Source organism: Heliangelus exortis, chromosome 3, assembly GCF_036169615.1.
Source record: "Heliangelus exortis chromosome 3, bHelExo1.hap1, whole genome shotgun sequence".
NCBI lineage: Eukaryota > Metazoa > Chordata > Aves > Apodiformes > Trochilidae > Heliangelus > Heliangelus exortis.
In genome coordinates, this window is record NC_092424.1 from 65,326,350 (window position 1) to 65,344,132 (window position 17,783).

The following is a 17,783-nucleotide window of genomic DNA, read 5'->3' on the forward strand; positions in this document are numbered from 1 at the left end:
GATCTCCTTACTGAAGCAGAATCTGGAGATGCAGCTTTCCCAGTCACAGAGCTCTCTGCAACAGCTACAAGCCCAGTTCAGTCAGGAGCGACAGAGGCTGACTCAGGAAATCCAGGAATTAGAAGAGGAGCATCAGCAAAGGCATAAGTCACTTCAGGAAGCCCATATCCTTGCCTTTCAAAACATGGAAGAAACAAAAGAGCAAGAACAAAAGGCATGTTCATATGGATATTCTAAATTATGTAGAGAATGTTACCATATTAGTAATTTATGTATACAGTTTGTATTAAGAAAAGTATCTGCATAACTACTAAATTTCCATTTCATCTGATATCTTATAGTAGCATTTTTATCCAGTTAAATATGATTAAGACATATTGAAAATTATCTCTGATACTGGCATTGTTCCATGTTTTGCATTATATTCTACTAGAATATACATATAGGGAGGTAAAAATACCATTAATATGCCCATTTCTTTTACTGTAGGTTGACACTGTTATCCATAACTTGATATTCTAGTTTCTATTTGAAGTAGGTTTCTATATATTTTCTGTTATAACTACCTAATTTTGCATGTGTTTTCTGCTATTTCTTGTCTGTTTTCTCCTTTTGTAATTGCTTTATATTTTCATAATGTTAAAAATGATATAAATCTGTTCTGCAACTTGCAAGATAATTTTCATGTCTGGAACAATGTCACACTCAAGGTATTTTATTTTTTTTTTTTTTTAAAACCTTGGGTAAACCAACTTTAGAATTGAAATTTTGGCACTGCATGGTACTGGGGTTTCTGGCCTAAGCTTTTTAAAGTTCAAATCTAGAGTGCACCTTTACAATCAGTTTTCTCATTGTCCCCACTTAATGTACTTTGGTTCTCATCACAGACTGGTCTTGGAGCACAAAAGGTGCGTGGCTTTTGTTCAAAATGAGACCAGCAAGTGTGCACCAGGAGCATTGTGCCACATTTCAATAGGGAATAAACACGGTAGGCAGCAGGGAGCAAAAATGCTCAAATGTGTATCACTTGCTACTACGTTGAAGGGGTGTAAAGAAATTTGGCAGAACATAAACCCCCTTGCAATCCAGCTGACCCTCAGATGATAGAGGAGCTGGGGGTGGCTGGGCTTAGAGTCTGAGTGATTCAGCCAATTCACCTTTAGGAGGCAGGAAAACAAGGGTCTGGATGCACTACTAACACCATGCTACCCATCCAGTGATGTTTAATAGGAACTATTGTGGCCACACAGTAGAATTCGCCCATGTTCAATGAGGTTTCTTACCACCAGATTATTGAATAGTGTGATTTATTTTAAAAAAAAAAAAGTGTATACGAGTTCTTTGCATTTCAGATGATAAATTTATCTTCTGCAAAGTACATGCAAAATACCTAAGCTATGAATAAAGAAAGTGACTCTGTGGAGATTTCCCAGGGGAGAGAAAGTGGGGCACCTGACCAAAACATATAATTTCCAGGGGTCACTCAGCCCAAAACAGCACATATAGAGACTTATACTATTAAAGAGACTCTATATAAATTGGTATTATTCCCAGGGAGACACTCAATCCAGTCAAGTGTTCAAATGTTACTCAGTGGTGTTGCAATGGTGAGGAAGAAAGGCTCAGCCCATCACGGGTATCCCTGCAGTGGTATTTTCCCTGACATCCTTTCTTCCGTTGGCTATTTTTGTACTATTTTACCTGGCAGCTGGAGCTTGAGTGACTCTAATCAAACATATCTTTATTATGATTGGTGCAAAGTTCTCTCACTTCACATTTATAGGTGTGGGCAAGAGAAGATTCAGAAGGCAGACTCAGTGAGGGGTGGTTGTGCCTTGGAGGTGGGCAGCTTTAGGTGTGGTTTTGAATTATAAAGAGATTATAATGAGCAAAGTTCACCTGAAGATCAGCATTTTGTCAAAGGGTGTCAAAGGGTGGCCCAGGGTATCAAAAGTGCAGTTAGCTGGTATTGTTGCCACAGAGCTGGCCCTGGGGTCTCACCCCTGCTCCAGCCTCCATGCAATTTCTCTTGGAGTTAGCACACTGAGTACCCCTGATAACTGCAACATCTAAGGTAGTTGTGGTACAGCAGCCACATTCCACCAGCTCCAAATGATGTACCTGGACCTAAAAAGTACAGATATAGTCTGGGTCATTTCTAGCAATTATTGCAAATATTCCACACTTGCACACTAGACCTTTTTAGGGATCTGCACGTTATTGCCTTGCTTGATAATGTAAGTAATTCAGTGACTTTTTTTTTTTTTTTTTTTTTTTTTCCTCTTCACCAACTGTGAGCAGAACAGAGATTTTCTGCACAGGTAATCTTGATAACAATTAGCCACTGAAAAGGAAAAACATAGTAGTAGGATTACCTAGAGAAGAAAATATGAGTAATATAATATTAGTGCACTTATAATAATTTCTAGAGTATGCCAATGCCTCCTTTTTGTTTCCAGTTGTTTACTGTTTAATACTTTATATATTCTCTAATGTGGTATAGAACAAATTTTGTCAGTTTTGATTTCATAGGAATTAGAAGAACGTTTACAACAGAAGCACTCAGAAGAACTTCATGCACTGAAAGAAACACATAAACAGGCCATGGAGGGTTTCAAATTGGAGATGGAACAGGAACTTCAGACTCTACGATTTGAGCTGGAGGATGAAGGAAAAGCTATGTTAGGTATACTATTTTCAAATTTTCAAGAAACATTATTTATACTCACACAAATATACATGCACATGTATGTATGTACATATGTGTGTATTCTAACACTTAAGTGTATCTCGGAGTCATTCTGTGTTGACCTAATTGTTCCTCTTAAAATCAGTATAAGCTTTAACAGGTAAGGCCATACTGTTCACTTTTGAAAAATCTTACCCTTAAGGTTTTTGGAAGCAGTAGGCAACTGAATTTCATGATAGAGAATGGTTCGGAAAGTAACAGGAATAGAATGACAGAACAGTTCCTTAGCAGATGTAAACAGTGTGTTAGGTTGCCAGCAATTCTTGAGGGAGCTGGACTGTTATTGTTAATGAATGTAAAAGTTTCCAAAACAAACTTTTCTTTTTGTTTATGGTAATTAGCTTCCTTGCGCTCAGAGCTAAATCATCAACATGCAGCAGCAATTGACCAGCTAAGACACAACCATCAACAAGAACTGGTAGCTGCCAAAATGGAGCTTGAAAGAAGCATAGAACTTGGCAGGAGACAGGTAAGAGGCATTGATGGCAACTGGCTGTAAAATTGTGTAATCAGTATTTGTTTTCTTACTGTTGGAGCCAAAAGCTGTTGTGAAAAAACGTATAATCTTTCACAGTCACTCAGCACCAGCAGATAATGCATCCCTACCAGTTTACTTCAGCTTCCTCACTTAACTTTTTCTTCCTCAACAAACTTCATTCAAAGCCTGGTGGAGGCTTCTGAATCAAGGCAGTTACCTCTCAGGATTGTGCAGCCAGCTGGGAGCACACTACACTGTCTTGCCATGAGAGGAAAATGCCAATTCTCACAGACTGCTGTTTGTTTTCACTTGCCAACAGGACTCTAAAGAAGAAAAAGCTGTTTCTCTCCAAAGCTTGCTTAAAACCAAATGATTGCTTCAAATTTAAGAGGTAGCTTAGTATTGTTTTTGTTTCAGGAGCCAAACTGCAAAAGATGAATTAGCATCTAAACAAAACAAAAAAGAGGATGTAACAGCTTGCTAGGGTTTCTTAAAAAAAACCCCGTTGCACCCATAATAAAAAAAAAAAGCCACACCCCAAATCCCAAAGCCAGTATAGAATACATTTCAGCAGCAAACCATTTCATTCCCTTTTTGCTTTTGTTTTTCACTTTATACATAAATAAGTGTTCAATTTTTCCAGCAGTAATGAAGAATTTAAAGCCTGAGCTCTGTCAAAAGTAAGACAGACTCCTGGGAATAAGAGGACCAGAGAATTGCTTTTTTATTTGCATATGCAGTAGGCTTTTTTCAGGATTAATTGACTGGTAGTCCAGCACCAAGGACATGGAGTGGTTTTAGAAATACATTACCAGAGGGAACAGGTTTGAATGTGCCTTTGTACAGAAGTAGAGACAGTCAAAGATGAGCCCTTCTTTTTCTCTTCCTTGCTGGTTTAGATGTGTAAACAGCTAGAGGCAAATATGGTACTATCAGCAGTGAATGGAAACAGGATCTGTGCAGGATTTAGGAGGGTATGGCTTCAGCTGGGTGTTGTTTTGGCCTCGAGTGAGACACCTAAAGGAGATGCCAGGAAAAAAAAATTTAAATAAAATAGCAAGTGTATGATCCAACCAAATACCATGTTCTTTTGACCTTGGTAACTAAGTTATGTTAAATATGCCATGATACACTAAGCAAGAGTTTTAGTTGTACTGAGAGCAAAGCAATTAATTGTGTTTTCCTCTGTAAGAATACTCCTATCAGTTCACAGATAGGATCAGAGCTGAAATCAGTGCAGATAGGTCTGAGCAGGATTAATATATTTAACATTTTTTAAACTGTTTAAATATGAAGATATTTTATACTGCTTTTTCTTTTACTACTGCATATAATAATTGTATGGGGAGGTAGAGTTATTTTTAAAGGTCTGTTCTTAATGATGTCCTGTAAAATTTGTGCATTAGGATATATTAGTACTTCCTGGATGCATGGAGGCACAAACCACAATTATACATAAAATTTCTTTGAAATATCTACTGATTTATTATCTGTAAAAATAATGTTCATCGGTTATTGTAAAACTGTAAGAAGTGGAATAGATGGAAATGGAGAATTCTTGAAAACATTGGGCTTATTTCAGACTTACTAAAAACTGAGGGGAATCATTACCAAAACCATTGGGGTGGAGTCCAGATGAATTTCCTGGTTGTTAACTTCATTGGAATTTCTTATGTGAAAAGAATGTCTTTTATTGATTTATTGCACACAATATAAATATTATAGAAACTGTTCACCATGTGTTCTGTGGTGAGATATTTATGACCCTTATATATATACATACATACATACATATAGATATATATGTAAGACAGGAGACTACTGCATCACACTGTTCATTGATGCAGAGCATGCATCTTGGACTACTTTGTCCCATTGTATGGGGCTGTAAATGGAGAAACCGTTTCTCTGTGTCCTATACTAAGAGGTAGAAAATGCTAAATGCACAGCTCGCTGGTTCTCAGCAGTGTCTGGGTTTTTGTTGTAAGTGTGGGCAAAAGGAAAATGTGATGAGCTACACAAAATTTAACAGGAAATGACAGGTTTTTAATTTTCTCATTGGAAATTGTTTGTTACATAACTTTATTTCCACTTATACATAAAAAAAAAAGCCTCGTCAGTTTTAATTTTTACTTTTGTCAGCAACAAAAACTATAACAAATTGTTAATTGAATGGAAAATTTTTAGCTGTTGTGTTCCAAAAGCAAGTATTGTGCTTCTGAGACACAAGTCTACTTAAAATGTTTCTTGCTACTGCTACTTATATCATAGGAGAAAGAATTTTTGTGCCGAATATCAGATCTACAAGATGAACTGAGACACCGAGACCATCATATAGCTGAACTAGACAAAGAGATCCTGCATCTTCATGAAAATATAAGTGCATTGACCAAGGAATTAGAGTTTAAAGGGAAAGAAGTTCTTAGAATACGCAGTGAATCTAACCAACAGATCAGGTATAAATTTTTCCACTCTAAACTCAAATGTGTATTGTTTCATGTATTACTTTACTTAATTTTTTTTTTACTATTTGTAGCTTTTAGTTTATCCTCTTAATCAAGTGATGTTATATATCATTCAATCTTCTTTAAAAAAAGCTATGCCCATTACTAATAAAGTTTGTGAATATAACTATGCAGTTAAGCTGCATTTCTGTGATACATTTTGGCATATTTTAGTAACAGTCCATTCCAATGTTGGCATTTGGTGGTGGTTTTTTTGATTTTGTTTTTTTTTTTTATCGTTATGTTTGTTTATTTTAAAAAGCATTAAAGGAGATGCATTTTCCATGAAATAAGCTAGAAGGCTGGAGGACAGTAAGTAGTTGACTTTGATGAATCAGTAATTCCTTTTGTTGTCTGATATTGCATAAAAGCGATTAGAAGTATGGCAGAAAATCTTGATGAAAGAATGAGTCTGATTTTAGAATAACGCTGTTTTTAACAAAAAATAAATTAAACAGGATACATGAGCAAGATTTAAGCAAGAAACATGAGAAAGAGCTGGATGTCTTGACAGCAGATCACATCAGAGAGAAACAAAGCATGCTGGCAGATTTTAATAAGACCCAAGAGCTGCTCAAGGAAATTAATTCAGCTTTACAGATTTCGTAAGTTTTGTTGCGTTAAAAAAAAAATTCTATGTAGCTGCATTTGAGTGAATAGTTTGTTCTGATGTCTGTAAGTTGCTGAAGATATTGCAGAGGTGCAAAAACCTCAACCAATTGTGGGTTCCAATCTTGCTTTCTTTCATCAACACAATTCTATAAGCTTTAGGGGAATTTAGTGAGATACAGTTTTGGGGATTTGAGACCAAAAAAATGTAAGGTAGGAAAGATATTAATCTGTGCAGTGGTCAGAAAATGGAGAAACCATTTTTTCCAATATTTTTTCTCAACCTTAATACATCTTTTTTGAAAACATAATTTTCTTCAACAAGTTTGGCAACAGTACAATTATTGTACTGTAACAATATTTGCTATTAAGAAGTTTGATTATAGCCCGTGAGTGATGCAGACATTTTAAAGTTCACTAAATTAATGTCTGAAATGGAGTATTTGAGCACAACAATAACAGAATTCTGAGAATGCCTCTGAATTAAAATGCCACATTGGGTTAGACAACCTCTGGGCAGAAGCAGTGTAGTGGTGTGTCGCTTAGCTGGTGTTTTCCTGTCTTCCACATCCTTCATCCTTTGTCTGTCATGTAGCACATTGGGTCAGTTTTTGGCTGAGCACTGTGGGCTTTCTGACACAAAACTGTCACTGAGAGGTTTATATTTGCAGCACAAAATATTTATGGCAGAGAAAACTGGGTCTACGTATCTGATAGAAAACTTTTTAAAAATTTTTAAATTGTCATTTTAAAATGGACAATAAAGAGCAATGAATCTCATTCTTTCTTGATAGTAAGCATTCAGAAATTGTCTTCAGATAAGATGGGTGTAAAATTCTAGTTCTTAGTGCCTTGTAACAGTTCACATGAACACTCTTGTGCCCTGATAAATGTGGTGACTTGCCATTCAGTAAGTTACGTGTAAACTACCTCCTGTTTACTGCATTTATCTTGTGTGAGAAACATGCCTATAAGCAGCCACCAGAACTAGGTTTTGGAGTTTTTTTACCTTAGTTTTTCTCCCATAAAGATGTGTGGTTTTTACTGTCCTGAAATTTTCTGAATTGAGTTGGTTCCCTATTCACAGGCCTAAAGACAGCAAATGTTACCAAAGGTACCCTGACCTTTCTGTGTGTTATCTCTACTTACACTGAAACAAGGATCTGTCAAAAGAGGAAACTATGTAAAAACAAAACAACACAAAGAAAATGAGGATTTTTATGCAGCTATCTCTTAGGTTACTGTTTCCAGGTTCAGGCTCACCTGAAGCCTGGCCTTGTGCAAATTCATGAAAAGGAAAATCTGTCACACAATAATTGAGAGTGGATATCATCTCTGAAACAGAAAAAAGAGTTCTCTGAAAGATCTGAAAATAAAGTGGCAGCTGTGTGTTACTATGTACTATACCCTGGGTATCTGTATGCAATGGCTTAACCCAGCATAAAACGTTTACACCAAAATTAAGCCAGCTGAGCATATTTCTGTTCTGCTGAGTCAAATGCCCTTTCTGCAAATGAAACCAGTCATGTTGCATATTCGTAATGTTTTATGTAAATACATTATATAATCTCCTCAAATTACGTACAGGTTGTTTGAAGGTTATAAATATAGTGTAATGTGAACTGATTTTTTCAGATGCAACTCAAAGTAAAAATCACGTAGCTACCTCTGAAGGGAATATTTATCTAAAGTGAGAAATTATGGCTATTTCCATGTGTCTTGTGAAACTGAGTGTGAGTTGACTTAAACACCATAAATTCATAGATTTTTCTAAGGGTTTGTTTGGGATGGTTGTTGTTTGGTTTTTTTTTAATAAATTTGTTAAGTTTCCCGAATCTGGTCTGAAATATGTTTCACTGAGCTACATGAGGGTTGAATGTATGAGACAAGTATTTTAGTAGTTTCCTTTGGAACAAATGTTTAGCATTGTGAGGATTGTATTTATGTCTCAGAGAGATGCAATCATTCGAAATTGTCATGTCTTCAAAACTTGTCCTTTAAGAAGAAACAAGATTTTTGTAGTTACTGGTACTATTCTTCTCTTAGTTGGCTTATTTCACTTCTCTCCTTTAATGCTTTCCCACTGGCATTTCAAATGCTTTTTTTCAAATGTTTATCAGTTGTGACATTTCTCTTAATCCAGATATCATAATATCCAAGTGTTGCTGCTTTCCTTTTGCAGCACATTCCTTTATTTCATCTCTAATGCTACTCAATTGATTTTGTGGAGAGGAGTTAGTTACCCATCAGTCTTCACTGTTCTTGGATATCTTTGTCCCAGTATGTTCCACATGAACTGAGGAATACAGTGCCAGCCTTGTCTGTCTGTCCACTTTCTCCAGTATCCTGCATCTTTATTCAGAGTAGTCACCTATAAAAAAGAACAATGATACTGTTTGTTTTTCTGATCAAGAAAATTAATTACCGGATGTTAAAATATACATTAGTATTAAATATAATGCAATGTGCTGTTCCAGTATTTTACAAAAGAATCAATCTTAGCTATGTCTTATGTAATTCTGCCATCCATGTTATGGTTTTGAATGCCTTGTTTTCAGTTTGACTTCCAAGAGGCTTTTTTTCCAAGCACCTAGTGCTGCATGCACAAGAGGAATGTTACATTTTTTTAGAATTTTTCCCAGATTATTAGTTACCGAAGCAGAGGTTATGGTTATTGTTGTTTTTTTTTTTCCAAACCTAGCTAAAGCTGAATGAAAACATAGAAATTAATTAGAGGTGACAAGAAAGTCATCTTCTGGTTTCTATCCCTGAATTCTCCTTTATACTTCTCAAAGATGTGACTATTCACTCATCATTTAACACTGGATCAGGCTAAAGGGGGTATTCTTCTTTCCTATAAAGTTTAGAAGAAATGGAAGAAAAATATCAAAACAGAGAATCAAGACCAGAAGACTTGCAGCTTATCTCAGAACTGAAAGACCTAATTGCAGAGCGGGACCAACTCATAAAGAAATTGATTGTAAGACTTCTATGCTCTCTTGGTTTAATATCTTGACAGCTATAAAAGTTAATCTAATTCAAAGTATTTGAAATGTATTTAAATCTCACTAGCGTGTTATTCGTATTCTTTAACACATTATTCATGTGGTTCCAATGATTCATAATAGTAAAACTAATTAGATACAGAGAGTTTTGCACAATGAAGCATAATACATTATTACCAAAAATATTTCAATATGACTTCAATCAGATGTGCCCTATCTCCAATTCTGGAATAAGCTATATAAGAAATAATCTCTTCTCTGAGGTTTCTAAGACCAATTCCCTGATTCACTGAGTTTCCCAAATTCAAAGCACAACATCTTGTCTGATTAGATACGGATTCAGAGGCAAGAAGGAAATCCAAACTGATTAGAGACCAGTATAGTTAACTATACCAAGTCTTTCCCTGTGCATAATGCATTAGTCTATGCTCACTCCCAAGAGTACAGAACTGCATACATAGAAATTTAATATGTACATATAATAAGAAAACCAACATATTAAATATGAAATACAATCTTTAGAATCACTGTTTCTTTAGAAATGTAAACATAAATATATTTGAAATAATGTTATAGCCAGATTTGGCCACTAACTGATTGAAGATGCGTAAAAAGAAGTTTCTATATGTTCTTCTTTTTAGGAGGACAAAAAGTTCTATCAGCTGGAGCTAGTTAACAGGGAGACTAACTACAACAAAATATTTAATGCAAGCCCTAATGTTGGTGTTATTAATCCATTGGTGAAGGTATGTTCCATGGACTTCATTGCTAAAGTGAAGAACAATAAATCAAAAGTTAGGATATAATAAAAAGAAGAAATATGTGTGTGTGTGTGTGTGCGTGTCTGCGTGTATACATATATCACTCTTAAAAGACATTTTCAAAGCAAGAACCATAATTTTCCATTTGTCTTTACTTATTTTTGTGTAGGTTTGTTTCTTTTGTGTCGTTGAGAGGTCCACTTATGTTGTCCTAGTTTGCTATACATGTATGACATAAAACACAGTTCTTTCTCACAAAACTGCAAAATCAAAATAGAGAAGTGACAGAAAGGTAACAGAGGGCAGGACTGTAGCATATAAGAGAGAACACCCGTAACCAGTCCTAGTTTCATAGTTTTCTTTGTTATTTTGGAAAGTGCAAAGGTAATTTCATTGTTACTATGGTGCTCCGGATGGGAGAGCATTAGGAAGACAGAGAGGGAACAATAAAGGAAGGGAATAAGAGTAAAAAGGGGAAGGAGTATGAGAAGGGCATACAGTAAGTCTGAATGGAGAGAGTGACACTGGAGAATGGAATGACAACCCAGGTATGGGCTGTGGAGGCAGCAGGAAACAGAAGTCAAGTGTTCAGCCTTCTCAGTTGCTGTCACCTCCTACATGAATGAAAACACTTCTGTAGCAACCTTTTCAGTTCTTCTCATCCTGCTGAGTAGCAGCCAGTGAAGGCTGCAAACAGGCATAGTAGTGTCCCTGTCACTTCAAAAGCCAGCAGCATTCCTTTAGGAGGAAGATGAACTGTGGTAGGGTACCTTAATTCTATTTCTTTTCACCACTTCAGGAGTAAGAATGAGTCCTCTGACGTTTCCTTCTTCCCTGTCATAACCTACAGGTTATTTCACCTTCATGGAAAGGGAAGAGATTTATCCCATCTTTAGAGACGGAAGAACTCGGGAAGGTTCTGAAGCAGAGGGTAACCCAAAGGGCACAACATGAGCAGCTCAGACACCTGAAAGCTTCAGTGATCAAGGTTCAGGCTCCATTATTCAAAGGGAGGTCTGGCTCCATTACTGAGCCCAGGCCATGTTATTTAGCTGAGCCTTATTGTAGTTTCACATCAGATCAGAATATTTCCCATTGCTGCACAAGCTGCTGCAGATTGTCAGTATTCTCCTGGGTTTTCAAGGAGCCCAGCATCTCTCAAGAGCTTATCTGTGGATGCCTGATTTTTATGCATAATGGCATAAAAGAACTTAGTTTGGGCCCGGTACAGACAATACCTAGACTGCTAGATAAAATTTTGTTTTATGTGGTAAAGTTTGTTTGAAAACTTTAGAAGTTTGTCTGAAGCACTCCTTTTACAAAGGTGTGAAGTGTAACCATCAAGTATGTAAGTTTGTCTTTTGTGTGGAATCTGAAGTGCTTGGAAGAAAGTACTTAAACATCAGATTTCCACAGTGATAATATATTTTTGTAATTATGCTTCTGTCACTTAAAACTGTTTAGACTTAAAACCGTCTTGTATGCCAGAACATTTTGATCTCATTTCATGAGTTGTGGACTACGTTACTATATTTGTCAAAGTATGTACTGTGTTATTGGAGAATGAATTAGAAAAAACCTGAAAATCTCTCTCTCTTTTCCTTTTTGTAACAAAAAGACAGAATTTATGCCTTACTACAGGCTTTGCATAATAATGCAAAACTATAACCATTGCAGTATGTATTACAGCTTTTCGAATTTATGCAATGGCTCTGAAATGGATTGATTTATGCAATCAATCTTTTTTTGTTAAATCTGAAGTTTCTTAATACTTTGCATGAATTTCATGGAAACAATACACACAATTTTGTCTCTCCAGATTTGACTGCTTCAGAAGCATAGATCGCTTTATAGACAGTAAGATAAAAACTAGTATTTTTCTAACCACTTACGTGAATAATACACATTTTCCAGAAATGAGCCGCCACCTAGGAAGCACTCAGGTTTACACAGAACACAGGTTTAATTGCAGTGTTTAACACAGTTTTAATTACAGTATATATTATTACATATTATTGCATTGTATATATTTTATATATATATATTGCATTATAATATATATTATTATTGCAGATGTATTTTAAATCCAGTTGGTTACTTTTACCACGCTTTTTTTTCCACTATAATGTTATTCCTTGCTTCTTCAGCTACCACAGAAGTGTATCTCAGCTTGATCCTTTGCAGCTAATGATCTTTCACTGTGATTCTTTAAAGAGACTCTTTCCTATTCTAGCTTTCTGTTAAGTTGTAGAGGGTTTTTTAATTGTATTTTGACAAACACATCCACCAGTGTGGCTACAATTAGCAGCATTTGCATCTGCCAACCCTGGAGAGGTCAGGCACTGAAATCAAAGCTTGCAGAGAGCTAAACAGAAGAAAGTACAAACAAACAATACGCCTCTGTCTGTCTCTGGTTGAACTCGTGCCCACCCTTGAATAGAGCAGATCTTCTGTTTCCAGTGGAATTGTGCTGGAAAATATCATAGAAAAACAACACGAGATTCCACTTGCCTTTCACTTTATTTAGTTCAAATCTGTGTGGTTCAGAAGCCCTGAAGGGCTGTTTCTCCGAGCTGCTTTGTTAGGTTTGCATCTATGTAATTGAATGAAAGTATTTATTATATATTCAAGTAATGCATAATTCATGAGAGTAAACGAATCCATTCATTCAAAAATCCTATTTTTGGAAATAAGGCTGTTCTAATATTAATATTTTATTGTGGTAATGGAATATTTTATAAAAGTCAGAAAATACACATGGTGTTATGCCACACAGCTATTTTAAAAGGCCATAGAATTATTTAAAGCATCCCTCTACCTTAAAATACCTATAAAATTAGAGAAGATAAATACTGATTCCTTTGTGTTCTGTGTTACGGAGAGTAAAATAGTGACATAAAAAAAAGATTGTTTAGTAACTTCAGTCTTTTGAAATACTAGCAGTAGGAATATGAGGAAAAATGTTCAGTTGTGCCATCTGGTGTCTACAAGTAGTATCAGTAGTATCTAAGTTAGAAGCCTGGCCTGTTCCTTGTGCAAGAAACTGAGGTTATATCCAGTAATCTTCTTAGCAGTATTGCTGTAATGAAGCAGTATTGCTAACTATGAAGGTGTAATTTCTTTAAAAGAAATATAGCTGATTTTCTAGGTCTCATGTTCCAGTTACCAAAATGTGCCTCAGTGATGGGGTAAAACCCATAGGAGAAATTTACATTTTTCATTGTTGAAATTTCCTGTAATTCCATTTGACAGCAGAGCTGTTTCACTGACATCAAGAAAAGATTGAAGTAAACAAGAAAGGTTTAGCAGATTAAATGGCAGTTTTGTGGAAAACTTCCTATTGCCAATGTCATAAACAGAAAAGAATTCATATAAGTAGAGCTCAGATAATACATTAATTGATTATTATACTAAGTCATAATGACTTTAAAATCTTGATCAGAAATTTGATTATTCTGTGAAAAATTGTGGTGTTCAGTTCTGGTCAAAGCAAATAGTAAAACTACAATTGGGGAAAAAAAAAAAAAAAAAACAAAGACAAAATACAATCTGTCCCAATTGCTCTCCTTCATAAAAACTCCAAACCAGCCATCAATACAGCTTGTAAGTTTACAGATTTCCTCATCTGTCCTAGTGCAAGAAGCCTTCCTTACATTTGTTATTTTTAATGCAGCAAAAGAAGAAGAATGATAAATCAACAAACAGGTTTGTGAGTGTCCCCAATCTAAGTGCTCTGGAATCTAGCGGAGTGGTGGGCAATGGACATCCCAACCGCCTGGATCCCATTCCTAACTCACCCATCCACGATATTGAGTTCAACAGCAGCAAACCACTACAGCAGCCAATGCCACCCAAAGAGCCCAAGACGTTTTTGAGGTGAGCACTGCCTCACCAATCTTTTTTTCTTTTTTTTTGCTTTTTTTTTTTTTTTTTTTTTTGCTTCTTTTTTTTTTTTTTTTTGCTTGACTCAGGAAAATTTTGCATTCCTCTTGAGCTGAATCCAACTTGCTTAATGAACCTTTCAGAGGTACAATTACTTTGATGGCATTTTTAATTTTTACATTATATTTGTAACCTCTTTATAGTATTCCTTTTTATTGTAGGCCTTGTTGAAATGTGAAGTATTCTCTCACTTTTTCGTAAGTCTTGAACTTTGAAAACCTTTTTAGATACTTAACAGAATTCATGTGCTTTCAATTGTTTACATATATGAACAATTGTTTTAAATGTTTGTGTTATTTAATGATTGTCATTTAGGAATTGATACCAGCACAGGTTTTTTTTATTCAGTATTATGTGATAAATGTTGTTTTTCATTTAAGAAAATTATTTTATGTGCTATGTGAATGTTTTGTGTTTCCCTTTTCCTCACCTAGGTTTGTTTCATAGAGGTAACATTACTACAACAGGAAATGTGCAGGCTTGGATGGTTAATGTTGAGCTTCCAATAATCAAAACTAGCGTTAAAATCTCAAGTAATTCTCTCACAAATTAAAACAGTGAATTCACTAACTTAGAAAATGGCATTTCAGAGGCAGGATTTTAATCTTTTGGCCTGATGTGCCTACTTATTAAATGGACTGAAGTGCTCTACTCTGCATTTAGTAGGTGCCGATCGCTTACCATTAGGTTGGCACCTTTAAGCACTGCGTAATTACCACAGTTGGTTGGTTGCTGTCTGTTTTGGTTTTATGTGAAAGACCACATACCTAGCACCTAGTAGTTAGAACAGGAAACAAATAATCAGATCTAAAATAGATAAGGTAAACAGTGTTTAAAAAAAAAACTAAAAAAAATATATAATACTGTTGCTTATTTTTTCCTATGCATGTGATGTGCATGAGTGTGCTCAGATACCTGTGACATGCATGTGCATGAACCCATACACTGCGATGCTGGAGTTTTATTCCAATTTGTTTTGTGCTCTGTATTATCAAGTAATACAGTAGGAGTTATTTTTTTAATGATGTTTACTGATAAAGGAACTTAATTGTGTAATTAAAGTATTCGCTCTTGCTCATTTTGTGAGAACTTTAAGTGATCAAGGGGGAAACAAACCTTGTTCACAGTGCAGCAGTTTCTTTTTTCCTAGTGTATTAGCATATTTGAAATACGTGCATGAACTACAATGCAAGTGATATCCGTGATCAGCATTAATATTAAAATAGTGTTGTATTTTTGGTTCAGTTTCCAACCAGTCTTTGTGAGCACATGTCTATGAATATGATGCTCGCATCATATTTCTTAAAATTAACTTTACCACAGGAAAAGGATGCTAAAAGAGGACCTTCTACAGCCACGCTTTTCCAATAAAACCCTTTTTATTCTTTCTGAAAACCTGTTTATGAGATTTTAAGTAATGTTTTCCAAAATACTGCTATTTGCCCACCTCGCAATGTGGCTTCTGAACTGACTTGTTGATGCTGCTGATGCTCTCCAATGGAGTGGATGATCTGTAGGGAGACATTAAATCACCTCCTGAAGCACACTGATAATGAACCCGTGGTCTTTACTGAAGATTCCTTGCGATTTTTCTCCTAACTTTTGTACTGCTTGGGATAATTGCTATTGTTTGTTTTTTTTTTTTTCCTTTCTGTGAATTTAGCCCTCCTCAGACTGATGCTTCACCAGAGGCTTCACCAGACCCACAGCGCCAGGAGTGGTTTGCCCGGTACTTCACCTTCTGAGAGATGATCAGTTTTTGTGGCACAGCGTGATGTGTGGACTATTCATAAGAGCATGAACTTAAGTAAACCCTCATGTGAACAAGCTTTCCTGTAATTTGTCCAACACTGTGAATGAGAAAGTATTTGTCTTTCTGATTTGAAACTGCACTGTATTTCATGTTATATTTGTTGGAATCACTCGACATGGTACTATATAACGTGTGAAATTATACCTATTATTTTTATTTAAAATGGAAGAATCTTTAAACTTTGTAACTACTACATAATAAATTTTGGTAGAACAAACATAATGCTTTCCCCCTTTTTCCTATAAACGTGTTTTCTTTGCTTTCAGGTAAGGCTTTCCCCCCAAAATAACATAATTGCATGGTTACTATTAATACAACTTAAACTGTAAACAGAAAAAAGCATATATATAATCTCACTCTCCAATTTGGGCAAGGATATGCACCCCAATTCTTGATGTGACTTGGTAGCTGTTCAAAAACATTCCCTTTCTAACATTAAAAGAAGAATGTGAAATAAAACTAGTGTAACTGGTAGCCTTCATAGCAAAGTAATTTTGACAAGGGGATTAAAAAAGCCACAAGTCAGGAGCTGTTCACTGGGGGGAGTTAACTCCTTAACTATTGCTTATGAGCTTTTGCCATCCAGTCATAATCAAACATCACTGAGTTTAAGGGGAAGCTGTTCCCACAAGTTACATGTTTCTTTTATGAATATTAAAAACATAAATGAAACCTTGAGAATACTGTACTAAGTATCTCTGCACAAATCAAGAATCTACATTTTGAGCATATAGTCCTGCTTTGGATAAAATTCATGTATGAAATGGAAAAAAAAATGGAAAAGAAAAAAAAAAAACAGAAAAAGAAAAAACAAAAACAAGCAAACAAAACACAGAAAACAAACCACACAGGGTTTTTTTCCATTTACATATACTACAGATACAGACCTTTCATTAAAATCTAATTACCTTCCCTTGTCTATATTAAAGTTTTTTCTTCTTCCTAAACTGATATATAAAAATGCAAGTGAGCATGATTCTCAAATCTACACCTCTTACAATGCCAGTGTTGCTTGAGAAATTTGCTGCAGCATATAGGTAACTAGAGCTTATTGTCTTTTTTTATATTTTTTCGTTCTAAGATTGCCACAAAGTAATTCACACTGGTAGTCTCAGGGAGAAAATTGTCTCTTCATTTTATGAATGTATTTTTAAGCTGAGCCTCTTACCTTTAAAAGCAGGAAACAATGTTTCAGTTATTTGAGTAAGGTTTTAGTTAGCATATACAAAGGTCTTGAACTTGAATATTTCATCTGAAGCCCTAACTACATCCTTTTTTTTGCTATCTGCACAAAGATAAATACCCAGATGAAGGTACTTGGTAATAACAATTAAGTTTTATATGTAGTATATGTATAAATGAAAAATTTGTATGTTTTCATATAAACAATATAAAAATCTTCTAAATGAACATTTTAAAATTTCTGTCTTGTACTTCAGCTTGAAAACTCCACTGAAAGCTGTATTCTGGTGATGCTGCCATGGACTAAAGATGTGTACAGCAGACTTTCTCTAGCTGGTGGACTCAACTGTAGGTATATGCAACTTTTTAATTTGAAAAGAAAGCCATATTGGGCAAAAATGTCAGATTTCTTGGCTGTTACCCAAAATAAAATACACTAGCTCATTTTGTTATAATGTACTCAAGTCAGTGTTGTGTATTTTTTCTAGCATGCTTTGCAAGGGCTCAGCTTTTTCCTCCCATCCTCCCCTTCATTTGTACGTTGTTACATATGAAATTAATAACTCAGCAGTAATCCAAAGATTCAAATACCTGTATCTTCTTCACCTGGTCAATAAACGGTGTGCCCACTGTTTTTTTTTTCTAGTAGGCACTTATCTTTGGGATGGGAGAAGAGAATTAAGTTACCATGTCTGCCACAGCCAGCAGCTGTTCTACTACCAAATCACTCTGTTAAAAAC

General features: G+C 35.4%; 1 protein-coding gene across 8 annotated transcripts in view; it reads left to right on the plus strand.

Annotated features, from left to right (window-relative positions):
- FAM184A (family with sequence similarity 184 member A) overlaps nt 1-17,502 on the plus strand; it is a 69,115-nt gene extending 51,613 nt beyond the window's left edge. The window contains exons 10-19 of one of the 8 annotated variants that reach the window (XM_071741054.1): nt 2-214; nt 2,533-2,686; nt 3,091-3,218; nt 5,499-5,683; nt 6,190-6,336; nt 9,203-9,320; nt 9,987-10,091; nt 10,957-11,094; nt 13,780-13,982; nt 15,712-17,502. In XM_071741054.1, the coding sequence (XP_071597155.1) occupies nt 2-214; nt 2,533-2,686; nt 3,091-3,218; nt 5,499-5,683; nt 6,190-6,336; nt 9,203-9,320; nt 9,987-10,091; nt 10,957-11,094; nt 13,780-13,982; nt 15,712-15,793 (1,473 nt within the window). In that variant the 3' untranslated portion in view covers nt 15,794-17,502. The remainder of the gene's footprint in view (nt 1; nt 215-2,532; nt 2,687-3,090; nt 3,219-5,498; nt 5,684-6,189; nt 6,337-9,202; nt 9,321-9,986; nt 10,092-10,956; nt 11,095-13,779; nt 13,983-15,711) is intronic. The other 7 variants (XM_071741057.1, XM_071741055.1, XM_071741058.1 and 4 more) reach the window with 7 other exon arrangements.
- Nucleotides 17,503-17,783: the final 281 nt, after the last annotated feature.